The 27,227-nt window shown below is 37.6% G+C and overlaps 1 protein-coding gene and 1 long non-coding RNA gene across 5 annotated transcripts in view; one reads left to right on the top strand and one right to left on the bottom strand.

The window, feature by feature from the left end:
• Nucleotides 1–4,188: 4,188 nt before the first annotated feature.
• LOC139044876 (uncharacterized) overlaps nucleotides 4,189–27,227 on the top strand; it is a 63,390-nt gene continuing 40,351 nt past the window's right edge. Inside the window, exons 1-2 of the long non-coding RNA XR_011502263.1 lie at nucleotides 4,189–4,301; nucleotides 5,125–5,324. This is a non-coding gene — a long non-coding RNA (uncharacterized lncRNA). The remainder of the gene's footprint in view (nucleotides 4,302–5,124; nucleotides 5,325–27,227) is intronic.
• The window catches only part of KLHL5 (kelch like family member 5), a 75,351-nt gene continuing 65,566 nt past the window's right edge, over nucleotides 17,443–27,227 (bottom strand). For all 4 annotated transcript variants that reach the window (XM_044767698.2, XM_070506027.1, XM_070506028.1 and 1 more), the window contains 3 exons: nucleotides 25,901–26,113; nucleotides 24,173–24,344; nucleotides 17,443–20,304 (listed from right to left, as the gene is read on the bottom strand). In XM_044767698.2, coding sequence (XP_044623633.2) covers nucleotides 20,248–20,304; nucleotides 24,173–24,344; nucleotides 25,901–26,113 — 442 coding nt within the window. In that variant the 3' untranslated portion in view covers nucleotides 17,443–20,247. The remainder of the gene's footprint in view (nucleotides 20,305–24,172; nucleotides 24,345–25,900; nucleotides 26,114–27,227) is intronic.

The raw sequence follows: 27,227 nt of genomic DNA on the forward strand, positions 1-27,227 counted from the left end.
AACTTTATTTTTATAACTGAATTTTGCCTCAATTAAAAAAATCTATGCACAAACATGAAATCTTTACATTTAATGTGATTTTCTTCATAACACAAAACTAACTTTCCTGAAAATCAGGTTAAAGCTTATTATAAAACAACTATTGAATCTGCTTAATCGTGTGGTCCAGCTCTTTTGTTTGTCTCATAAATAGCTTTAGGTAGAAGCTGTGACTTATGCATACTCTGAATATACCTAAGAATATAGCGTGTCAGGAGATTTGAATTTATGTGAAACTAGGTGTTTAGGTCTTCACTGGGGATCATGCAGGGATCAAAGGATATCTTGTCCCAATAATTGGTGTTAGTGATTTCAGAACTTCTGGCCCTGCCCTCTAAGGCTGAACAATTGAACATACTCCTTTCTCTAAAAAGGCAGAGGAACAGCATGCCAAAGGGTGGGGAGGAAATTAAGGAAACAAGAACAGAATAGGAAAAATCAGAGTAGTGATGTTGAGAGATGTGAATATTGTCTTAAGTAGCTGCAGACTTCAAGTTTTTTCTTGAAAACACACCAGAAATGTGAATTTTTCTTAAAAGAAAAGAAGATATAAAGACACTCTTATGGTATTTAAAAATACCAAGAGATGGGATATATTTGGAACATAGGAAAAAGCTGTTATTGTTTGAGGAACAATCTTCAGAAAGAGTGAAAATGGTGGGCAAGTCATGTAACTGTTAAACTGCAACATTCTGGGATAAACACACAGGTCAGATAAACACACTGGGGGAGAAGTGGTCAGAGGCCCAAGACCTGCCCTTATATATCTTCTTGCTGATACCTGTATCCTCAGGAGGCCAGCAGGTATAACACAGGCTGAGGTCTTATATCAGGTCTTTTATTTATTTAATTTTTTCTTTTTTTTTGAGGAAGATTAGCCCTGAGCTAACATCTGCCACCAGTCCTCCTCTTTTTTGCTGAGGAAGACTGGCCCTGAGCTAACATCCCTGCCCATCTTCCTCTACTTTATATGTAGGACACCTGCCACAGCATAGCCTGACAAGCAGTGCTTAGGTCCATACCCGGGATCCAAACTGGCAAACCCCAGGCCACTGAAGCAGAACATGTGAACTTAACTGCTGCACCACCGGGCTGGCCCCACATCAGGTCCTTTAAACTCTAAGGCTAACCCTGAACACAGAACACATTTTCATCTTCCTGGTTAACGTGTAAGTAATATGCTGTTCACAGCAAATGCTGCCATATTGCCATGGCAATACATAGGAAGTGAATTGCCATACACACCTAAAAGCTAGCAATTCCCTCCCCTGCTTCCCTGCTAGTCTTCGTACTTTCAAGAAAAGCATATTAAATGTAAAGATTTAATGGTTGTACATAGGCTTTGAAATAACTTTTTATTTTGAAATAATTATAGATTTATAGGAGGTTTCAAAGAAATGTACAAGGAATTCCCAAGTACCCTTCCCCCAGCCTCCCATAATGTTAACATCTTACATAACTATAGTACAATATCAACACCAAGAAATCAACGTTGGTACCATCCATAGAGTTTATTCAGATTTCACCAGTTACAGATGCACTTGTGTGTGTGTGTAGAGCTGTAGCCAATTTTATCATGTGTGTGGCCTTGTGTAACTACCAGCACAATCAAGACACTCAACGGTAACATCGCAAGACTATCTTGTGATATCCCTTATTAGCCATATTTCTCCCTTCTTCCACCGCCTCTAACCTCTGGCAACCACCAGTCTGTTCTTCATCTCTATAATTATGTTATTTCTTGAATGTTAGGCAAATGGAACCACAGAGTATGTATCTTTGGGGACAGGCTTTTTTAACTCAGCATGATTTCCTTTAGGAGGTTCGTCTAAATTGTTGCATGCATCCAAAGTTCATTCCTTTTTATTGCTGAATAGTGTTCCATGGTATGGAATACCACAGTTTTTTTAACCATTCACCAAGTGCAGGGTATTTGAGTAATTTCCACTTTGGGGCTATTATGAATAAAGCTTTTATGAACATTTGTGTACAAGTTCCTGTGTGAAAATAAGTCTTCATTTCTCCATGATAAATACCCAAGAGTGCCACTGCTGGATAGTATAGTAAGTCTATTTTTAGTTTTGAAAGGAACTGCCAAACTATTTTCCAGAGTATACACACACTTTTAAGAGAAGAAAATATTCATTTTCAGAAATACTGAATTTCTCAAATGAAGTCTCCCACATTTCCCCTAAATAAGAGAAATTTGTAAAGGAGGAGAGAAAGGAAATTCTTCTCTTAACACGTAGAGCTTAGATACACTGTATTTTAGATTTCTCTTAAGACTCAGATATTTTATTTTTCTAATTCCTCTGCAATGATTTCGATGTTGCTGAAAGCAACTCATTCTGTGTAATTTGCAATCTCACAGTATGTGAGCATAACAGAAAGGTGGAGATGGTTGTGAGCGGTATGACTCAGGGATGAAAACAATTTTTTGTAGGGTACTTTGGTTAAAAGAATCACGAAAACAATATTTTCAAAGAAAGACTTATGAAAGAAGAAAATGTAATAGTTTCTGTCTGCCCGCTGACTTCTAAATGAGGTATAAATCTCTCACGATTCAGTGGTATTAAAAACTTCCTGTAGTCAAACTGTGGCTGCTGCCAGCCTCAACACCCAACAAAAATAACACAGGAGAGAATGAAAGGATGGAGCGTTTCGTGTAGGTCAGGGATACTGGCATATTTGGAAGGGGCAAGGTAGAAGAGGCTGGGAAACGGAGAAGTCAGCGTAAATTAACCTGTTCCTGGTTCTCTTGATTTTTCTCAAAGTTTAAACCTAAGTTCTGTGCTTTTCACCTTTTCTGTCTCCTTTTTACTTTTCCTCACCCCTGGAAATTGTAACTACCTGAAAAATCAGCTTTTCCCTCCAACTTGGCTCATCACTAGCAAGATATTTTAAGGTAAATATCACCTTAAATTCATGAAAATGTTCATTTCACAGGTTTCAGCATTTCCTTCCACGCCTCCATTCACTTTCTCTTCTCTCTTATCCAAAGGGAAGGGTCTCAATTCCCTTCTAAGAATTTCTTGAAAGGAAGACATAGAAAGCTGAATTTTGTCTGCTTCATTTGCAATATCACAAATATGGAGCATTTTCATAAAAATCTCTCTCATATTGATGGAGTAATATGTGGAGAAGCTGTCATTGGCAATTCTGAGATCAGATGTGCAGTTTACAGTATTTATTTGTTGACAATTATTTTCAATTGCACTAATGTTTCCTATGCATCTGAGGAAGGCAAGAAATTTGCTCTGTGGAAAACTGGAAGGAGGAAAGCTAGAACACAGAGAGGATGTTTCAAACCTAAAAATGGGACTAATTTTTTTTCACCATTTTACCAAACTTTGAAACAATCAGAGAGTTATAGAAAAGTAACTTTTTTTCCTGAACTGTTTGAGAGTAAGTTGCCAGCATGATGGCCCTTCACCCCAGAATACTTTGTAATTCCCACAAAGACACTTATCTACAAAACCACAACACGACCATAAAAATCAGGGAGTTAACACTGATACACTACTGTCACCTAACGCGCAGAACCATTCAAGATTTGACAGTTGTTTCTATAACGTCTTTTACAGTGAAAGAATTCACTCCAGGATAATACATTGCTTTTAGTTTGTCACGTTTCTTTAGTCTGAATCTGGTATAGTTACTCAGTCTTTCCGTAAGTCTCATGCCTCAACACAGTTGAAAATTCCAGGCTATTTATTTCATAGAATGACCCTCAATTTTAGTTTGTCTGATATTTTCTCCTGATTAGATTCAGGTTATGCATCTTTCGCAGGAATATCACAGAAGTGATGCTGTATTCTTCTCATCACGTCCTATCATGTGGTAAAGATTTTTTGTTACGGAACCTGAAGTGAGTTCGCTCACCCGTTGCGCAGCAAGCCAATCTCTGACACCGGGTGTAGTGGAAGAAAGTAGGAATTTTATTTTTGCACAGCGCTGAGCAAGGAGAGAGGGCAGCTAATGCTGAAATCCCAAACTCCCTGAAAAGCTAAAAGGGAAGGGTTTTTATTTGGGGTTTTAGGTAGGGGAGGGGGAGCATGTGGCCTTGCTGGTTGGAGCTTTCCCACCAGCCTGTCTTTGGCCTTGAGACTGTTTGCAGAGAGGAGGGAGCCTGTGACCTTGCTGGTCAGCAGCTTTCCCACCAGCCCGTATCTCTTTGCAGGTTGGAGATAGTCCAGGTGCTTGTCCTTGACAGTGTCTGTCTCCATGGAGGATAGTGGATTCTGGAGCCAGGAAGCCAGAGAGTAAGCAGGGAATGAGTGTTTTGGTTTTAACCCCATATATGCTGGGTTTAATGTGGGGAAACTGATATCAGGGTCGGTATCATTTGATTTGTCCCGTTATTGATGATGTTTGCTTTGACTGCCTGACTACAGTGGTGTCTGTCAGCCTTCTCAACTGTAGTTACTCTTTGCCCTTTGTAACAAATGAATATTTGGGGAGATACGTTAAAACTATGTGACTATCTTGTTACTCATCAAACTTTCAGCTTACTTATTTATTTTTATCTGTATGGGCTCCTGTTTTATTCAAAAGGTGGTAGTTCATTACTCTTGTTTATTTTTATGCTTAAATTTGGCTCCAGTTTGGCCAGTGGAAGCCCCTTACAGCTGGCTTCTGTGTCCTTTTGTCGTGTCTCCATCATTCTTTGAGTACAACCTTGTTTTCTGGCACAATAAGATGTTCCAGGTTCACCTTGTGTTTTTCCTGCCCCAACTCTGGAACCAGCCATTTCTCCAAGTAGCTTTAATTCCTTTTAATAGAAAATGGTATTTAGAAGCCAAGATCTGGACACGAGGTGTGATCACTGTTATTCCCAGACTCTTTCTGTGGGCGGAGCTAGGGAATATTTCTCTGTCTGTCTGTCTGTCCTATCTGTCTGTCTGTATCTATCTATCTATCTTTAAAACTGTGGGTTTTCACTGATATGTCCAATCCCAGTTCAATACCACAAGGTTCAATACAATTTCTTTCTTTTCTGTATTTATAACTCCCTTTTTCAGCAGTGAGAATCTTGTCTTTTCTTATCTTTAATATATTACTAATTTGGTCAATCTCCTTTAACAGTTCTAGGACCAATTCTGATGTCTGAGGGATTTTCCACACCACCAAGCAATTTTCCGACAACAGTTGGGCGTCCTACAATTCAACTCAATTCTGACACTGTTTTTCTGGAGATACCGTCAGGTCCCACAGATTAAGGGCTCAGTCCCACAAGACAGCCCCTCACCCACCTGACCCACTTCAGACTCCAGTCGCAAGCCCAGGTATGGCCACCCTGTGTTTCTGACCCATTGGCTATAGATTGCCGGTTCCAACAACTCCCTCCTTGGCTTTGATTAATTCGCTAAAGTGGCTTATAGAAACATGTTACTTACCAGATCAGCAGTTTACTATAAAAGGATATAACTCAGGAACAGCCAGATGGAAGAGATGCATAAACTTAGATTTGGGGAAAGAGCTCAGGGTTTCCACGCTCTCTCTGAGCCTGCCACTCTCTCCAAATCTCCATGTGTTCACCAACCTGAAAGCTCTCCAAATGCCTGTCCTTTCTGGTTTTCATAAAGGCTTCATTATACAGGGATGATTGATTAAATCATTGACCATTGGTGATTGACTCAATCTCCAGCCCCTCTTCCCTTCCTGGAGGTCAGGCCGGTGGGGCTGAAATTTCCAACCCTCGAATCACATGGACGGCTCCACTGGCAGCCAGCCCCCATCCTCAGGTGCTTTCCAAAAGTCACCTCATTCACATAAAAAAAAGGCATGTTTGCTGCTTTCCCTGCTTAGGAAATTGCAAGGGTTTTAGGAGCTCTTTGACAGAAACAGGGATGAAGACCAAACATATATTTCTTATTATAAATCACATCACAGCCTTGTATGCAAACACTGTCCAATCTGTGCCTCCACTCCTGCTCTGCCCAGATGCCCGCCCGTCGCTGCTGACCTCTGACTCCCCTTTCCAGACTGTCCCCATGGTGGATACCTTCCTCAGGCTGCTCAGGCTCTGACTTTCTAGTGTTAGGCTGCCTTCTGGTGTGGATATCTCCCTCACTCCACTCAGGCTCTGACAGCCCATGCCGGGCTGCTCCCCCAGTGCTCCCCCCACCCCATGCTTGGGGTCTGACACCCTACCCCAGGCCACCCTCTTCTCCATAGGACACCCTCCCCATCCCACATGGACTCCAGTGTCCCACACTGGGCCACCATGGCTTCTCTCAACTTCACTGCAGATGCCCTCCTTGCTGTGCTCCACCTAATGGCTTCAGATTTCATTATCAGGGAAAGCAAATGATTTTCTAAAAATAAATTTTAAATTATTTAAATACATTATATGTTTTTATTCAGATTCATTCTACACTGGGTCATTCTGGTTCTCTTACCTAGTTTTAAATTGTCATAGCAACAAAATCAGATGGTACTTTGGGCTGACATTATTGGTAAACAATGTGCCTTTTTCAAGGGCTGTTGGTTTTACTTTCACAAGCCATGTAAAGCTTGCTATTTTGTTCCCTATTCTTTATTTTCCCCTTTTTTCTTCAACTCCATGATATCCCCTGTAAACCTTTTTTTTCTTGGCCATTTTCTTTTCTTTCTTTTCCTTTTTCTTCCATTATTTATTGAGCACATTTTTTTCATTTCTCCAGGGAAGGGTCCATAGGCTGGTATGACACAGTCTCAGATTGCCAGATAGGTTTTTACTGTTACTGTTGGTTCACGCAGGAAAGGAAGACAACACCCCTTTCCCTCGCCCAATCAACCTCTAGTTGGCAACATGAGATTTACCTCCATGTTTCTGTGGAATTTCTGAAGCTGAAGTTTAATTGAGGCTGGGCCAGGGAATCAAGATCATGGAAGAAGAAAATTAGGTGCTACACATTTATTTTTAATATTGAGATATAGCTTAAATTCAGTGCACGAATTTTAAGTGTACATTTTTACATATTTATACACCTAACTCACCACTGCTAGATCAAGATGTCTAACATCCCATCACCGCAAAACATACTCTTGTCTGCTTCTAGTCATTACTCCTTTAAAATTAATAACTATTCTGACCTCTGTTACCATAGATTAGTGTTGCCTCTTTTTGAATTTCAAATAAATGGAAATATTCAGAAGCACACAGCATATAATTTTTCTGTGTTTTATTTCTTTCACTGTAAGTTATATCTTTTTCCCTTTTAAAGGAAATCATGGATATAAAAGACTGCTTAGGACATTATTTTATGGTTAGTTGTCTGTGCCCCACCAGCCTGTGAGCTTCTTAAGTTTCCTAAAAGGTTAGGGACAATGTCTTTTAGATTCTTAGCTCTCAGCACACAGTGGAGACTACACACACACACACACACACACCACACACACACACAAGCACAGATTTGTTAAAATGCATCGAATTACCTCTTCCTTTGATTCTATATTTTCAAACCATATCTTAATTCAGCTGTGCCTGGTACTACTGATAGTCATATATGCCAGTTTCTAATTTATTCCTTCTCATCTCCAAATCAAATTTTCATGACCTGCTCTGTGAAAGTAGAGATGGACCTTTTTCTCCTTTTCCAACTGGCATCATGTTAAGTGCTGGAGACATTGCAAGAGGAAGGGGAGAGGCAATCTGCTACAGTCCCTGAGCATCCTGCCACTTCTCAGAGTTGTGTGTAGTGAGAAACCTTGAGGGCAAAGAGCAGGGTTGCCTACTACTTACTATAAAAGCAGAGGGTTCCCCAAGCTCAGTGGATTCCCCAACTAGGATCCTTCATGTGGCACTTGAGGGGCAAAGGGAATGACCCAAACATGATAATCACACTTCTCTCTGTGCCTTGAGTAATAAAGTCCTTTGTCTCTGATCCAAGAGTTTCATGTCTTCTGCCAGCATCCATGAAACAATAACAGGCTAATTTACTAGATTGCAAGTAGGGCAGAAGTCAGTCCCAGACCTTGATAGCCAGCTGATCCCTCTTAAGTCCAATCCTCTGTTATAGTACATGATTTTTTATATCAAACCTTCCCGGTTCAACTTATTGTGTGGTTTGTGTCTCCTGATTGGACCCTGACTGATACATCACAGCTACAAAATCATCTTCCTCCCATCCTTAGAATTTTGAAGCATTTGTCTCTCTTAAATTACATTAAACTTCCAGTAATGGATTTATGACTTTCTACTAATGGCTTATCCTCTCATTTCCATTCATTACTGCTCTACTCAGCATCTCTGCTCTTCACTCTACTGACAGCAACAATCCTTCTCTGTACCCAGGACATTAAATATGCCATCCTTACTAAAATGCCCTTCTTTCGTCCTCTCACCACAGAAAGGCACTTATTAAAGGCTTATTTGTATGTGTGTATGTATGCATTCATGCACATAATAGGCAGAATTACGTTGCCTATTCCTGTTCATTAAAGTGAAAACTTAAAATGCACAGATGTGATGAGGGCACTGTCACAATATCTGACCTTGGCATCAAATATGTATCATATCCTAAGCAACCAAGACAGCTAAAACTTACCTCCATGTGGCAATCTTGCAAAAATTTTTTAAAAGGCTCTAAGGTCAAACAGATCTGGTTGGTTTTTAAATTTGGCTCATTTACTAGCTAGTTTCCAAACCATTAAGTGGGAATAATATCGACTTCATAGAGCTATTGTAAAGACTAATTGAATTAACACATCTATGAAGTGCTTAGCACAGTATCTGCCACATAATCAAGTGGAACCAATCTCCCTATATTTCACTGAACAAATGACCAAATCTGAGGCAATTTAATAAAACATTAGCTTTTAAGCTAATTTCATTTAGAAGCTTCAACAACTAAGAGAGTTCCTAATTGTCTTCAGGCTCAGAGAAGACTTCATCAGAAACCAGCGGGGAGGCCTGAGATAGTGAGTTTAAGGCCTCATTCCTCAGTCTTTCATCTTCTCTCCATCTCCTTGCAACCACTTTCTTGCTATTGGAAGCTCAACCTTGATTTACCATTTTCTTTGTTATGCAGTTGTTTTCCTCATTTTCTTCCTCTCAGAGGCCTCATCTCCTAGGTGATAGAAGAATGATCCTCTATGCACAGGTTGGCAAACTTTTTCTGTAAATGTCAAGAAAAAGATGATTTCTGTCACAACTACTCAAATTTGTTGTCATAGCACAATAGCAGCCATAGACAACATGTAAACAATGGGCACATCTGTGTTCCAATAAAACTTTATTTACAAAAACAAACAGAAGGCAAATTTGTGGGCTGTAGTTTGTTGACCTCAGAACTATAGGTCCTCTGCCTTTAGTCTCTTGACCTAGAGTCCTGAGGTATAATCTTGTATTGGCCATTTTTCTTTATCTTTGGCCTTCAAAAAGTGACCCATTTGTGGAACTTTGCCTCATCAGACATAAAATCTTAATTTTAGACATATTCCTTATTGCAATAGTACTTGTCATATTTTATTAGGGGCCTTCATTGAACAGTTCCACCTGGCTCCCTAAGAGTCTATAGTCATATTTATTTAGTTATTATTTATATAGTCATTATTTATATATAGCCATTATTTATTATATGTAGATAATTAGGTACAAAAATATCTTTAGCTCAAATATTAAAGCACGATGTAATTAATAGAAAAAATGACAATGTGCTAAATAGCATTAACTGCAGTGTCAGTAAGCAACCCAGAATTATGAATCAGCATAATTTTTTATACTTCCATGTAATCAGGAAGCCCATAATCTAAAATTTCTACCGGATAAGACAAAGAAAAGTTGACCTAAATAATTTTTATTACCAACAGGAGAGAATAATTTTAAAATGATGACTATTAAAATGTTTAATCTTAATTAAGTCATTGTTTTATTGTGATCAAAGGACTTATCATTATGCAATCATGGATGTACTGAGATTTTGAGTCCCTTAAGGAAACTATCAGCTGATATTTTGTAGGTTTTGCAATGCTTTCTGAAATGCTCAAACATTATATAACATGATTATGCCAATGGCAATCCATATAGTGAGCAAGGGACCAACCCCATGGTCGAGTGGTTAAGTTCACACTCTCTGCTTTGGTGGCCCAGGGTTTTCCCAGTTTAGATCCTGGGCGTGGACCTGGCTCTGCTCCTCAAGCCATGCTGAGGTGGTGTCCCACATAGCACAACTAGAATGGACCTGCAACTAGAATATACAGTTATATACTTGGGGGCTTTGGGGAGAAGAAGGAAAAAAAAAATATTGGCAACAGATGTTAGCTCAGGGCCAATCTTTAAAAAAAAAAAAGTGAGCAAAATAGAAGACTAGATAGAATTAGAGAAGAAATATCTTTCACTATATTTTGAATAATTACAAAATTGCTTAGGTTAATGAAATTAGCAAATTTTAGCATTGCTGAAGATCATATGAATGAGAGAAATATATATATATATGTATTTTTAAAGATTTTATTTTTCCTTTTTTCTCCCCAAAGCCCCCTGGTACATAGTTGTGTGTATATATATATATATATATATATATATATATATTTTTTTTAGTTGTGGGTCCTTCTAGTTGTGGTATGTGGGATGCTGCCTTAGCATGGCCTGATGAGCAGTGCCATGTCCGCGCCCAGGATTCGAACCAGCGAAACCCTGGGCCACCGAAGCGGAGCGCGCGAACTTAAAACACTTGGCCATGGGGCCGGCCCCAAAAAACACTTATGAATTAGAGAAATATTTCATTGAAATTGTGTAGATAGGGCATTTCTCTCATGTCATTTTTCTGAAATTAATTTCCTGGACACTTACTATTTTGTTTAAATACGCTTCGGAAAAGTAGTCTTCCGTAACTGGTAGAAATTGCCAGTGAAAATATCTGGGCCCGGAGTTTTCTTTGTGTGGAAGATTTTCTTTAAATGATTATAGGACTATTCAGACTTTTTATTCCTTTACGTAATATAAATCTGGGCTGCAGCTTTACAGTGGGGCTGGCTTGTAGTCACATGCTGTCCGAGATTCCAAGGCATTTTCTGTCTTTTTCTTCAGTCTCCTGATAATGGGGAGTGAGGTAGGCATTCTTTTGGTTTGCCATTTCCTTTGAAGCTGTAGCACTTTATACAAGTAGAGTCTTTCCACCTTGGCATGTCTGGGGTTGTGACTTCTTTGTCCCATGCCCTCGGAGACCAACAAGACCAAAGGGAAAGTTCCTGGGTTTGGCGAATGCCCTTGGGGTAAATGAGCTTCAGTGCTCCACCCACCTTTCTCATTTCACTTAGATTTTTTGTCCTAATCCTTAGGATTTTGTGTGCTCCTCAAGGCTTTAAGAAAATATATATTTTATTTGGAATTTTTGGTTGTTCTAAGCAGGATGATTCATCTGAATAACCTACTCAACCATATTACACAGAAATGAAACTCTGCTCTGAGTTATCCGTGTTTTTAAGAGTCATTTTTCATTTTAGACCATCACAAATAGCTTCTTGAATAACTTTGTTAAAAAGACTCCATTTCCTCTACAAAAATGCTATACAGCCTCACTGATTTGGCATGACTTGGGAAAAGCTCATCTAAATTAGTGAAAACCTCTAAGTGTTATGTTGTTTTAAAATAAATTGTGTATCTTGCACATGCTAAATAAAGCTAGCAAAATATTATCTTGGAGTGGTCCTCAGGGAACTTGAGAAGATAAAAATGATTTGGAATCTCATAATTATGTGAATAAATGGCTCTCCTGAAAGTGCCTGAGGATGCTTGAAAAGTGTGCTCCAGGTATAACACTGTTCAGCTGCTATAACAAATGACTACAGACTGAGTGGCTTATAAACAGATGAAATGTATTGCTCACAATCCTGGAGGCTGGAAGTCTGAGATTGGGGTGCCAGTATGGTTGAGTGAGGGCCCTCTTCTGGTCACAGACTTCTCAGTGTATCTTCACACGGTGGAAGGGCCTAAGGATCTCTCTGGAGCCTCTTTTATAAGACACTAATCCCATTCAAAAGGGTTCCACCCTCATAACTTAAGCACTTCCCACCCACTAAGACCATAACTTTTGGGTGATAAGATTTCAACAAATGAATTTTGAGGGGGACACAAACACTCAGACACAGAGGACCTTGACTTGAAGAAGTTGGTAAGGTGGAGACACAGTCTGGGGGTAGTGTAAGCCACCCTTGTGTGAGATTGGCCTAAGTAATGGTTCTCAGGTGTGGCTGCACGTTAGCATCACCTGGGTTCTGGCTGGGACTGACATCCTGAGAGGTCATATCTAGGGTGGAGTCCAGGCATTAAGGTATTTTTAAAGTTCTTCAAGTAGTCCTCATGTGATGCCATGGTTGAAAATCACAGGACTAGGTAGTGCAAGCTATGGGGTGATATCTCCTGTAGCATTCTGGGTTCTGGCTGGGATGGATATCCCCAAATGTCATATCTGGTGGGCGTGAATGTTGAGATGGTCAGATGATATTCAGCCCACATTATTGAGTACTGGAGCTTGAACGCACCTGAGCAATCATCTAGTACAAACTTTGCAATGACTATTTCTTATTACGAAGGATTTATGCCATGTAGAGAAATTATTATAAAATTTCCCTACCACCCAAATATTGAGTAAAATGTCCATGACATTTGAAAATCTGTAGTAGTTACTGGGGGATGAGGAAATAGACCATTTAGTTAATATATTTTAGCTGTAAGAGGTCCATATGGCTACTTAAATAAGGTCAGCAGGTAGACGGAGTATATAGAGGCCTGTGTGCAGACTGCATCCCTGGCAGTCATTACGACCATCTGGAGCTTCTTCATGTTATTTTGGAGTAATGTACAGACAGAAGGGGTAACTGTCATCCTTAATTTGCATAAAACAATACATTAGCTGACATTTCCCTCCATTCCTCTGCACATATCTGATGCTGCAGACAGCCGGGGCTGCTCCTTACTTCCTGAACAGATTCTGGTTTTCCCACTTCCATGCTCATGCTTTCCACCCCTCTCCTAATTTCATAACCCCCTTGCAATATGCGAATAAGGAAACCTCATGAACTCTCTTTGTTCAGCTTCAGAATCTGTGATACTGTAAATCTGCGTTTCCATACCTGAGATGATTTACCTTAAAGACTAAGTCTGTTTCATATTTACATTCAGCAAATAATTAGTGACAGCCTATTGTGTGAAGGTATAACAGTGGATAAAATGCTATGTGCTGCAGGGGATACAAAAATATACCCCAGTACGTGTCCTTAAGGAACGAACATTCTTTCCCCTCCTTTGTTTTACGATCTATTATGGTATAAGGTTTTAGTCTGCCTACTGCTTTGCTCAGCGCCTTATCGATCAGGAAGTTTCTGAGATAAATGGATCTCAACTGGATTAACTCATTCCCCAGTCCTTCTCTGCAGCTTTGTTACTGAGTTTCTGATACAGAATCAGACAGGTAAGTAGGTTAGCTTTCCAAACTTACTACCCAGCATTTCTTTCTCTGAAGTTCTCACACCACACAGCTATTCTTGTCGATGACAGAGAGATAGCTCTTTGAATGACAGCTTCCAGCTAACCTCATCACTCCAGCTACCGCTTAAGCACGGGCCTCTTTCCTTCCACAAAATTTACTCCATCTGTGTCTCTATTGAACTGCTCAGTTTAGCATGTATTTTAGATTTATAAAGATGCATAACTCTAAAGAAAACTATTTTTAGAATTTAGTTGAATACTACTTCTTAATTTCAAGTAGAATGTTTTCACTATCTTAAGAAGTGACAAGAGACGTTTTCTGAGCAAAATTTTTTCAGAAAAATATAAACAATCTGACTAATTTGGAAACATAGTATAGTCAGGATAACTTTAATACCTTGAGCATGCCATCACTTGCAGCATAACCAAACGGTCGCTGAGTCATTAAGCCAACTTACATTAGTTCTTTTTTTAGGCACAAAAGTATTATACAAGTAATATTCATTCAACAATATAAAACTATTTAAAAATACTTCAATTAAATATAATTGTTCATTATCCAAAAAGAAATGTTATTAAATGCAACCAACTTGAGACTGGGCAGAGTGCTAGGGGACTGAATGTGGTTCCAGGCTTCCGGGGCCTCACTCTCTAGATGCACTTCACTGGCCCAAAAGAGAGAATTACCCAGGGCTGGGGGAAAGGGGGGGCAGTAAGGACTGGTCATGATGCTGATACCCATCAATTCATACTGCATTTCTTCAAGAGATTCGTAAGATGTCAGAGTTGCGCAGGCCCAGGGAGATACAAAATAAGCATGATACTTCCTTAGGCCTTAGGAGTAAGGACAGAATGTTTGTTGGGAGGAATGGTGCGTTCTTAAAAATCTATGGAAGGTATCTGAGATGCAGAGGGATGAAAATGCCAAAAGTAGGCTTTGATTTTTCATGGCATTTAATTTTTTTTTACTCTAATTAAATAATGAAATAGAAGGAAAATATTACGTGGGGATTTATAATCCAGTTATGGTAAAATTATGTATCATTTTACTGAATATTTTCCTGAGTAGAAGTCATTATCAACAATTCCAGACATTATACAGAGTTTATGAAAAGATATCTATTTTGACTTTTAACATTTATGGAATGCCTGTTGTATACCAAGCACTGGCGAAGAGCTCCCAATCAAATCTTCCCTTATGTTTGTCAATGTTTCTCACCTCTTTTCTGAGATTATAATTAAGATCTAAAGAGCCTTTTTGTTAGATTTTAAAATTCATTTATTTGCAAATTCCACTTAAAAATTCTCTTTGAGATGAATATACAGAGTTTTAATCCTAGTGATATATATAGAATTGTTATTGTTATGACATTTAAACAACAATTTGTAATGTACCTAAAAAGGTTTTTATTGCTGTAAAATATACATAAAATTTGCCATAGGTGACATTTAGCACCTTCACCATGTTGTGTAACCACTAATTAGTTCCAAAACATTTTCATCACCCTCTACTCATTAAGCCGTCATTCCCTGCGCCCTCTTCCTCCCAAACCCTGGCCACCATTAAAACAGCTTTCTGTCTCTGGATTTGCCTATTTTTGATATTTCATATAAATGGAATCACACAATATGTGGCCTTTTGTGTCCGGCTTCTTTTACTTACCATAATGTTTTCAAGGCTCATCCATGTTGTAGAATGTATCGGCACTTCATTTCCTTTCATGGCTGAAAAATATTCCATTATATGCATATACTACAATCTGTTTATCATTCATGAGCTGATGGACATTTGGGTTGTTTCCACCTTTTGGCTACTATGAATAATGCTGCTATGAATATTCATAGGCAAATTTTGTTTGCACACCTGTTCTCAGTTTTAGTTTTTTTGAGGGTATACACCCAGGAGTGGAATTGCTGGGTCATAAGGTAATTCTATGTTTAACTTATTGAGGAACCGCCAAACTGATTTCCACAGTAGCTGCACCCTTTTACATTGCCACCAGCAATGAACAAAGATTCCAATTTGTCCATATCTCTCCAACACTTATTTTCTATTTTTAAAATTATAGTCATTCTAGTGGGTATGAAATGTAGCTCATTGTGTGTTTTTTTTTTAAATAAAGCAAACACTTTTTCTTTTTTCTTTTTTAAAGATTGGCACCTGAGCTAACAACTGTTGCCAATCTTCTTTTCTTTCTCCCCAAATCCCCTCAGTATATAGTTGTATATTTTAGTTGTGGGTCCTTCTAGTTGTGGCACGTGGGATGCCACCTCAGCGTGGCCTGAGTGGTGCCATGTCTGCGCCCAGGATCTGAACCAGTAAAACCCTGGGCCGCTGCAGTGGAGCGCACAAACTTAACCACTCGGCCACGGGGCCAGCCCCTCATTGTGGTTTTGATTTGCATTTCCCTAATGACTAATGATGTTGAGCATCTTATGTGCTTGTTGGTCATTTGTATATCTTCACTGGAGAAATATCTACTCAAGTCCGTTGCCCATTTTTAAATTGGGCTGTTCATCTTTTTGTTCTTGAGGAGTTCCTTATATGTCCTGGATACTAGACCCTTACCAGATATATAACTTGCAAATATTTTCTCCTATTCTGTGGTTGGCTTTTCACTTTCTTGATACTGTCTTTCGATGCACAGAAGCTTTTTATTTTGATGAAGTCCAATTTATCTATCTTTTCTTTTGTTGCTTGTGCTTTTTGTGTCACATCTAAGAAACCATTGCCAAATCCAAGGTCATGAAGATTTATGCCAATGTTTTCTTCTCAGAGTTTTATGGTTTTAGCTCTTATATTTAGGTCTTTGACCTATTTTGGGTTAATATGTTGGTTATATATGTTGTGAAGGAAGGGTCCAACTTCATTCTTATGCATGTGAATATCCAGTTGTTCCAGCACCACTTGTTGAAGATAATATTCTTTCTCCATTGAATGATCTTGGCATACTTGTTGAAAATCAATTGACCACATGTATTGACTAGAGTTTATTTTTGGACTTTCTATTTTTTGCTGTTGGTCTACATGTTTATACCAGTACCACATTGTTTTGATTACTGTAGCTTTGTAATGAATTTTGAAATCAGGAAATGAGTCCTCCAACTTTGTTCTTTTTCAAGATTGGATCTTTTGGATCCCTTACAATTCCCTATGACTTTTAGGATCAGCTTTTCCATTTCTGCAAAAAAAACGTCCATTAGGATTTTGATAGAGATTGCATTGAATCTGTAGACTAATTTGGGGAGTATTACCATCCTAACATTATTAAGTATTCCAACCCAAGAACATGAGCTGTCTTTCCATTTATTTAGCTCATCTTTAATTTCTTTCAGCAATATTTTGTAACTTTCAGCATATAAACCTTGTACCTCCTTGGTTAAATTTATTCCCAAGTATTTTATTCTCAACACTATTGCAAATAGAATTTTTTTCCTAAGTTCCTTCTCAGATTGTTTTTGCTAGCGTATAGAAATACAACTGACTTTTGTGTGTTGATATTGTATTCTGCAACATTACTGAATTTGCTTATTTGCTCTAATAATTTTTTTGTGGATTCTTTAGAATTTTTAATATATATCATCTGCAAATATAGTCTTACTTCTTCCTTCCTAATCAGGATTCTTTTTATTTCTTTTTCTTGCCTAATTGCTCTGGCTAGAACTTCTAGCACAATGTTGAACAGCAGTGGTAAGAGTGTGCTTTTTCCTAATCTGAGGGGGAAAGCTTTCAATCTTTCACCATTTAGTATGTTGTTTGCTGTGGGTTTTTAATGAATGTCTTTTAACAGGTTGAGGAAATGCCCTTTTCTTCCTAGTTTGCTGAGTGTTTTTACCATGAAAGGCTGTTGGATTTTGTCAAATGCTTTTTCTTTTCAATATTGAGATGATCATGTTGTTATTTTTTCCCCCATTCATTCTTTTTGGTTTTGGTATCAAGGTAATGCTGGCTTTATAGGATTAATTAGGAAGAGTTCCCTTTTCTTCTATTTTATTTTTTGGAAGAGTTTAGGAAGCATTGGTTTAATTCTTGTTTAAATCTTGGTAGAATTCACCAGTGAACCCATCTGGTCCTAGACTTTCTTTCTTGGGAGGTTTCTGATTAGTGATTCAATATTTTTACTTGTTATAGGACTGTCCAGGTTTTTTATTTCTTCTTGAGTTAGTTTTAGTAACTTTTGTCTTTTTAGGAATTTGTCCATTTCATACAGGTTGCTGAATTTGTTGGTAATAAAGCTTATTTTTGATGAATAAATTTGTTTATGGTTCAGTCACCCAAAATACCAAGAAATTTATCTAATATTTATAAAACTTGAAATGTATATCATGTTTTCTTGCATTTACTTTTCTAAAGCAAAATGTGTATAAAATTCTATAACAGATTTAAACAAAATTTCCCCCCAATACTAAGGAACAAAAATTTTCCAATAGGTGTGTGACTGGTATAAATTTTACTTCTAAAAAACATAAAACTTCTTCATTTTTCTCTTTATTAAAACAAATTATTCCTCACATAAAATAAAACTCTCTTTTTCTACCCAGAAGCAGGAATGATAAGAGTGTGAATCCCTGCTCTGCCACTTACTTGCTATATATAATCTTGGAGTTAACCTCTCTGTGCCCCAGTTTCCTCATCTGTAAAAAGGGGAATAATAGTAGAACCTACCTCATGAGGTTGTTGTGAAGATTAAGTGCATTAATGCATGCAAAAAACTTGGTTCCTAGTTTATAATAAGCATTCAATAATTATTAGCAAATACTATTATTTTTCATTAGGGGGTCATAAATTGGGGTTAAAATAAACAGCAGCTAGCTAGACATCTGGATGGAGAGGCTAATAGTAAAAGTCAAGGCAGCAGTGTTGGACGACAGACACACGGAAGAGCCATATTTTCCTCTAGATTTATAAGACCCCAGTTTAGGAGAGGAATGAATGTTTTAGTGAGCACTCTGTTACTAGAAAAGAAACGGTTTTCGTTACTAGTATCCAGGAGAGCAGATCCTACTGACTACAAAACTGCATGGGAGAGACTTTCTATCAGGGTAGAAAATCAAAGGAAGGAAATGTTCTTCTAATGAATCCCCTAAAGCATGAGTCTGGCTCCACTGTGGGCACAGAGACCAGCGAATGCGTGATAAGTGTTCAGAGGAGTGATCACAGTATAAGTACTTCCTTTCAAATGACAGGTCTGGGCCTCCAGAGAAGGCACGATGTACTGACGTGTCTCTGCTTCTGAAATTTTGTTTGTTCTATCTTTTCCTCTTCTCTCTTTTCCCCTAAATACATAAATATACTTCACAGCTGATCCCTCTTGTCAGGGAAATAATTGAATTCCTATCCATAATATAGCGAATATTTGAAATATTAATGTGTTTGTCACTATCACTATTATTTTCTTCGTGGCCACACCAGTAAAATGACTACAGGATTTGTTTTGGGAATAGAGGTACTCAGTTTCCTGGTTTCCAAGGTAGAAACATTTCATAAGCATTCAAAATCAGCTCAAAAAAAGGTTTTAATTTTTAAAGAAAGCAACTCAAAAGGCCTCCTTGATATAAAATGTAAAAACACATTAACTATAACATTGTATTTTAAAAGACGAGAATTTAGTTTATACTCATTTAATACCAAGATATAAGTTAATGACTTATACCTTAAAGGATTTATCATAAAATGTTACTGCCCAATGCATTTTTGCAAATAAGAAACAATTCACTGAGAGGAGTATTAACATTCACTTATGTAATTAGAGTTTACAAATGTACAAAACTTTTGGTAATAAACACTAAACTTATTTTTCAAACATTCAATAAGCCCATTCCCGCCAAACTATTTGATTACAAAGAAACACAAAGGGTCACTAACAGTGGCAAAACATAAGAAACAAGGCAGGGGAGGCAAACAGACATGAGAACATAGAATATCCAAAGTTTTATCAATATCAAAAGACAAAATCAAAACACCTTTTATAAAAGAAAACAAATCCATATACTTAAATACTAGTTAGGTGAAAGAACATTATAGGGTATATAACATTTATTTTCTCTACGTAAATTTGCATATCTTAAATTTAATGCAAAACACCATGTTTCAATTCCAATTTGAGAATATCATAACACGGAGTTCTTGGTGAATCTAGATGTAATCGGATGAATATTTAAATGGACCCCAAAGATCATATCGTTTTCTTTTCATCATTATTGATTTAACTCTTTAATGTTTTTCTTTATGCATTGCACTAAGCCAATTTTAGAAATAAAATCCACAACCAAAGCACATATAATGCAGCTATTTCTGAAAAAACTAAATAGCATAGTCTTTAGTATGTCATTAAAATAGTGGTTGTGGTTAAATAAACAAGCAAACAAATAAACAAAAATTACTGTAACTCATGTATGATAAAGTTACAAAGCAAAATGTTACAAGTTTTCTCTGGTGTATTTGCGCTGTAATAAAAGAAATCTGGATAATGTGAGTAAAATGTGCTTGATTATTAGGAAATGAAATTCCCAGTTAACACTAGGTTGAGTTTGAAAGTGCATATGTCCTCATATTTTATATCAGGAATGTATGTTCACAATCCACCAGCTGTAGTTTTCATTTACTAGGAAATGTGAGTATTTAATCCTGGTTCATCCTCCCTTACTTTAACATCTTCTCTTTGAGATCAGGCACTTTGTGCCCAGGAATATGGTAGTGCAAATTTCCTAAAAATGCATCCATTGATAGTAGAATAATTGTACTAAATTCATAAAGGAAGAGGATATCTTCATTTAGAAAACAGAGTACTAAATTATAATTTTACAGTCACAACGCAAGCCCCAGCTCTTCCTAGGCACAGTGGAGCAACCTAAAAAGAAACAAAAAGACATATCTGTTGGGTTTGTCGGTAAAAATGGTGATAATACCACACCAGCTGGTGAAACACTGAAATAGTCTGCACTTGTTGGTAAAGAGCTGTGGCCGCGAGCCCCTGCTGTCCTAGCCTTACCGCTGGTCTGGTCTCATCCTCGAGACTCCCCTTCTGAGGTCAAAGTTTCATAGACTAAATTGTTCTGGATATATCGCATGATTACGTAGTATTTACTTCTACTTAAAGGGGATTTTTTTTAATGGTTCAGGAATTGGTCTACATGAAACACTATATTTTAGCCAAAATGATGCACAATAGGGATATGAGGAAACGCTGAATGCTTAAAGTAACTTTGTAACCAATATGGAGACAATATCAAGTATCATCTAGAGAGGGCCTGCAAAAGATGTGCTGTCTCAGGGACAGAACACACAACACACTGCGGGCCTATGATGTTGTTCCAGGGGAACCAGTAACTTTACATTTGTTGACTGCCTTCTCTGTGCATGGCTGAAAAGTCTAAATCCATTCTACTGCTTTTTAGCAGAGTAAATAAACATTAAATACCACCCATCTAACTCCCTACGAATGGAAACAAACCTGAGAATAAATTCTGTGACAGTGAGATAGAAGTGTGGGGTACTAGAGGAAGGCATATAATCTTAATTATAGATAAAAAATAATTCTTAACTGTTTTACTTATTGTCTTTTTTTTTTTTATGTACCCTAGACTCTGGGCAATTCATAGTGGAAATGAAAGTGTGGACAAGGATAGTTTTTAAAGAAGAACTACTTTGAGCACAGTAAGAATCTATGCATTTGGACCAGGAGAATTAAAACATTAGCATTTGGGGAGGGTGACTAATACAAAGTTACCAAGAGAGTTTGCTTTATAACTATGTATTTGGGGGTATGTAATAAAGTGTTTTTGTTGAATACATGATATCAAAATGACTTCCTAATCAGTTTGACCTCCCCACAGACCAATGAGTGGATTTTAAGAACACATCAGACTTCAATTAAAAGAGAATTCTCAGTTGTTCTCCATCTGAATCAGTTGTTTTGATCACTGTTATTTCTTCTTGAACAATTAACCTATTTTAAAACCATATCACTTACAGTATTCTAGGAGCTTACTCTAATACTTAATTACTAAGTCATTTAAATCAAAACGTCTGTTTGTAATTAGGAGCTTTTCTCAAAACAGCCAAGACACTAAGTCTCTACCTTGTGAATAGCTGATGTTTTCATGACAACCAGCTAGAAACTTTAGCTTAGAGAATTTATTGAATACAATGCAGTCACCTCCTGCTTTGGGTCAAGGTTGGTAGTGGGGGTGGGTAGAGGCTTAAGACGTTGTAATCTCATTTCATTCCCTGTACAAATGTCCTCTCATCCATTTGTTGGAACATTGGAAAGGAAAACATTAATTTTCCAGATACTATGAGTTCACATTTAGGCGCCTTAAAATAGTAATAGAGGTGGCATGCGAACAAAATAGCTATATGGTTACAGTTATTAATGTTGATACCCAGTGACTCAGCATAAAGTATTAATTATCTGTAATAAGAAGTCTCAAATACTGGCCAATAGATTTCTTTATAACTAGCCTAAGGGCTCAAATCAAATACAACTCAGAAAAAGAGATTCTTCCCTTTTGGGCTCTTGGGTTATCATTCACAACTACTTCTGCCATGGGGGGAGGCCGATGGTAGAGAATCACATAACTTCTAATGAAATCCTGCTGCTTTAACTCTAGCTCTCAAATTACGCCTTCTTCCCTCCACCAAGAGATCTCACTTAATTAGGAAACAAGATCAAGGTCACACTAAAAGTCTCTTTTCCTACCCTCCTCATCACTTAAAAACTCCCTCTACCTTTCTACATGCATATTCTCATCTTTTCTTCCAAACTTGGGGGATAAGATCTTTCCTCCAGTCTGAGAAGGACCTGTCTTTGCTCTCAAGTCTTCTTCCAGGAAAAGTGCTCTTCAATTTTGCTCTCTTTCTAGCATCTGGAATCTCCCTCTAATCTCTTGTTTTCATCTCTGTTGTGAAAAAAATCTTTGGCTCAAATTCTAACTCCCCCGTTTATTTGCTGTGTGACCTTGGGTCAGCTATTTAACCTCTCTGTACTCAGATTCTTTATCCCATATAGTGGGGAAATAATAGTATTTACCTTAAAGTGCTGTTGAGAGGATTAAATAAGTTCTTTAAAGTGCTTAGCACAGAGCCTGGTACGTAAACTGTGCTCAGTAAATGTTAAATTTCTATCATCATTATTTTAAAATAGCACGCTCCTGCAGCTCCCACATTTACTTTTATTCTCTTTACTGTTTACACTGCGTGGTGGCTTCTGCTTCCATCACATTCTCAAAGGTCCTCACAACTTCAAGAATAAAAACAATCTATCCAATCTTCCTTATACTGTTGAACTTCTCTCCTCTCTTTAACGGCTCTATTCCATTAGCTTCTAAGGCACTCTCAGATCATCCTTCGCTGTTTTCTTCGGAAGCTGCACCTCTCAATCCAACCCAGGAAGGGTAGAAAGAAGGAATAGACGGGACTTGGTCACTCTCCTGAATCCATCTACATAGTTGACACCTCAAGCCTCGCAACTGAAGCAATCTTCCAAATGTTGTCCACGTATCCAGCCTTCACTCCCCTTGCCTCTAACCCAGCTCACCCTGTCCCCAGTGCTGCCACATGAACTTTCTACTACTCTGTCACTCTCTTGGCTAAAGTCTCCACTGGCTTCTCATGACTAAACTCCAGCCTGGCCTTCGCAGACCTCTATCCTGACCCCAACCTTCCTCTCCAGTGAGAACTCCTACTCTTCTCAAGCACGAATCCTTGTAACCAGCCACACTTCCTCAATACAGCCTGCGTATTTCCGCTTCAGTGACATTTCTCTTATGTTTTCTCACACAATTTCCCCTTTCTTTCTACCTTTTTGAATTGGATCACTTCATTAAGTCTTAGCTTAAATCCCTCTTCTTTCTCACTGAAGCCCTTTCAACAACCATTTTCTTTCTTTCTCTTTGATTTCCTATACCGCTCACTGCCTATCCCATGGGACACCTCACACCAGCTGCTCCACACTGTGGGTTCTCCCCTTACACAGGCAGACTCCACCTACCTAAGAAGTTAAGTTCAGTGGGGCTTCTCATAAGTTTTGTTTTCTTGACAGTACTTACCATTGCTTCTTGTAGGAAAACTTTGGCTCAGTTAAACATTTGAGTGTCTTTTACGTACCAGATACTGAATTGAGGCACAAAATTCCTGATTCTGTTCTTGGTCATGATGGAAAGAAAGATCTCAAAAGACCATTCCTGCAAGTGCTAGGCCCTCCCAGAAACAGACGTCGTTGGAATTTTTCCTGTTATTAAGCTTGCCAGGTCAAGTTTCTCACTTGTTAATATAATTTAGTGTTGCCATCTTTATTAGGTTATGATCAGACATTTGATCTGTTCCCAAATATCAGTGGCTCAAGTATTTAAAAATGATTGGTCAACTATCTTTGTTTCTTGTCTTCCACAATCTCTTCTCCCTTTGTTACAGCCCTCTTGTGGTCTGCTCCTACAGCTCAATCAATATCTCATCAATTCCCAGCAAGAAAACGGTGGCAGACCAACTAATAATAATTTTTCTATAATAATAACTTATACTTTAAAGATAATTTTGGATTTTAATTATATTATAGAATCAAACATTCCCTCGTCTTCTTATATTTAATTAAGAGATGACTTTATCATGTTTATGCTATATACTTTGATATAAGACAAAATCGAGAGGATCTGTTTTACCAACAGAATTGTTTCAACAAAAACAGAGTAAGTGTAATAATGAAAAATGAAATGCCATACCTGGGTCCACTCATTTGTCTGGGGATCATAAGCCTCCACTGTATTAAGGTAAGTCTGTCCATCATACCCTCCAACAGCATATAATTTATCACCAAGTAAGCAGACCCCCACTGCATCTCTGCTAATGCTCATAGATGCCACTGCAGTCCACATATCTGTTTTAGGATCATATCTGAAAGAAAATTTTAGAACTGGAGCTGACATTGTTCTCAAAAAATTTTACATAAAAATAGTTTTGTTCTTTAAGCCTATCTTTTGTCTTATTATCTGCTATATAAAGCATATTTGAACATATTTTAGAGAAAAATATCAATATTTTCCTGAAAACTTTTAACTTATAATACAGATTCACTTAAACTATTCAAAAGAGTTAACATAAATAATGAAAACTGTTTTAAGGTTTTAGATTGCCTACTTTTGAAAATTTGAGGAAATCAATATGTGAACCTCTATGTAAGACTTACAGCTTCAATCATTGTAGCTGTCTATTTTTGGACCTCTCGTTCCTTTCATAAAGTATGTTAACTAGAACTGCCCGAAGTTGTCTATCTAAGAGCAGATACATCATACTAAGATGACCTGTATTGCTTCTAACACCTCTTGTATCAATGAGCAAATTTCATTGGGTGCAGTACTACACTGAGCCTGTAATTCATGGGGCAAAGCGAATAAAGACTTCCATTTCCTTTCCTGGATTATAACAGGTAACAAGAATAATCAGAATTATTTTTCCCCCAGTACAGGTGAAATGCAGGTGTAACTTTCCTATTTTCTCCAAAAACACCAACCAGTTCTGCTTATTATTTCCCAAAAAGCACTCATTGTCATCAACAAACTTTCATTTCACTTTTTCTTCTTCTTCTAGTCATTTATAATTGATTAAATAATACACACACACACACACACTCATTAACTTCTCACTGCTCTTTAAGATCTGAAATCTTCAATAAGGCCTCAAGACGCTATAAGATCTGCCCCTACCTCCACCCCACTCCTCCTCCTTTCCTGCCACTCTCTCCATCACTCTTTGTTCTCCAGCTACAGTGGCTGCCTTTCAGCTTCCTGAATGCACATATTCCTTTCTGCCCTAGAGTGTTTAGAAATGCTCCTATTGACTCTCCCTCCTAAACCCATTCAATTTTCTCCATTCCTTGAATTAGATTGAACATAACACATGGGAGCCTAAAGTATTGTCCAATCTTCCACAGAGGTTAGGCTCTTTACCTGGTCCCATCCTTGAGTTTCTAAGGCCAGTTTGGATGGCTCATTTAAGCTTTTAAGCCTTCTTAGCCTTCTGTTTTATTTCATATTATTTCATTTATATAAAAATGGGTTAGAAATGTCCTCATCCTTTTCACTTCTTATTTAGCCTCTAGCTTCTAATTCATTCTCTCTGAAATTCATCAAACTCCCTTTCTTTTCTTAGGTACAGTGTCCAGTACAAAATAGGTACACAATAAATGTTGGTCATATGAGCCAATTAATGAATTATATAATCAATTCTAAGGTAAAGTTTAAGTAGGAAGTAATATGATGAGAGAAGAATCTGAGTAGGCTGTTAGGAGACAGACTGAGAAAGGGCCAGAACAGACAACCCAACATTTACAAAGCTCCTAAGGAACTGCCTCACATGCGGCAGATGCTCAGTAAAGAGTTCTTCCTTTGTCTGGAAGTGTCAGAGGCTTATATTTGTTCTTTGATTCCTAGTTTTCCTTCACAGGAAATTACCTCTCTACGCAGTCTGAGAGTCTAGAAGTCAGGTTGGATGCGGGAGCATCGTGTCCTCCAATAGCATACAGCAATCCATTCCAGGTGGTCACCCCTACTCCCCCTCTCCTTTTTGACATTTGTGCACAGAGCGTCCATTTGTTAGTATGAGGATCAAAACATTCTACTGATTTGAGACAAGAACTTCCATCACGACCACCAACTGCATAAAGTCTGTAAAAAGAACAAACAGAATGACAAATAAGAAACAGTGCTGTTATCATGCTTAAGACAAAGAGGTTATTCTTATGGTATTTCATTGAATTTAAGGTGCCATCAATTACAAGACACACTGTGAGTTTATGTGCCATTAAGAAAGATGTACTATCAATTAAATGACACATGTATGTATCATACATGTGTATACATCACATATCACTCTGTGTATACACAAAAAAGAAAACAAACTCACATAAAAGCAATGACAACTATTTCATAGCTGCCATCTGTTTGCCAATCAAGTCACCGCTGATTATAAGATGCATCACAATTTTAGAGATGTTAAAATGCAACTTAGGATAGGTAACATACGGTATATAAGTATACCATGACTTATTTCTTAAATAGCTAAGATAGGATTTGGTTATAAACAAAAGAAACAGCTTCTCTGAACACCTACCACAGTTTAGGAACTTTGCCTGAATTAATTTAATCATCATAATGATGCTATCAGAAACCATTTGCATCCCTATTTCACAGGTGAAGAAACTGGGGCTCAGGGATATTAAGGGAGTTGCATGGGGTCACCTGGCAAAAAGCAGAATTAGGACACGTAGTTATATTAATGAGCAGTTGTACCGTCAACAGTCAACTGGGATGTACTTGTAATAGTGAAATAGGAGAATAAAAGGATAGCTTGAAACAATGGTATATAAATTAAAATGTATTGTATACAAACAGTGATCCTTCATTAAATTACTGCAGAAAAGGATACTGTAAGCTATCTCAAATAAATATGCTATGTTAATGTCCTAAATGGTGCCTAGTAGATCAATTTTAATTCATTATCAGTTAATATACTGCACTAATTTAAAAGTCTTTTACTCTGAACTTAAGATATAGATAAAATACTTTAAATATTTGAACATTTGAATATTTTTTACTAAGCACAAAATCTTCTTGTACTAACTATTCACTTGGGAAGCCCTTTATAGATGTTCTTCTATTAGATTTTTTAAAAGAGTAGTAATTCAGTTTATTGCTTGTACAAAAGGTCACACATTTTGAATTTATGCATGTCTTAGTTAATATTTAATTTTTTTTTCAAGAAATAGTATTTGAACTATGC

This window comes from Equus asinus, chromosome 3 (genome assembly GCF_041296235.1).
Source record: "Equus asinus isolate D_3611 breed Donkey chromosome 3, EquAss-T2T_v2, whole genome shotgun sequence".
Classification (NCBI taxonomy): domain Eukaryota; kingdom Metazoa; phylum Chordata; class Mammalia; order Perissodactyla; family Equidae; genus Equus; species Equus asinus.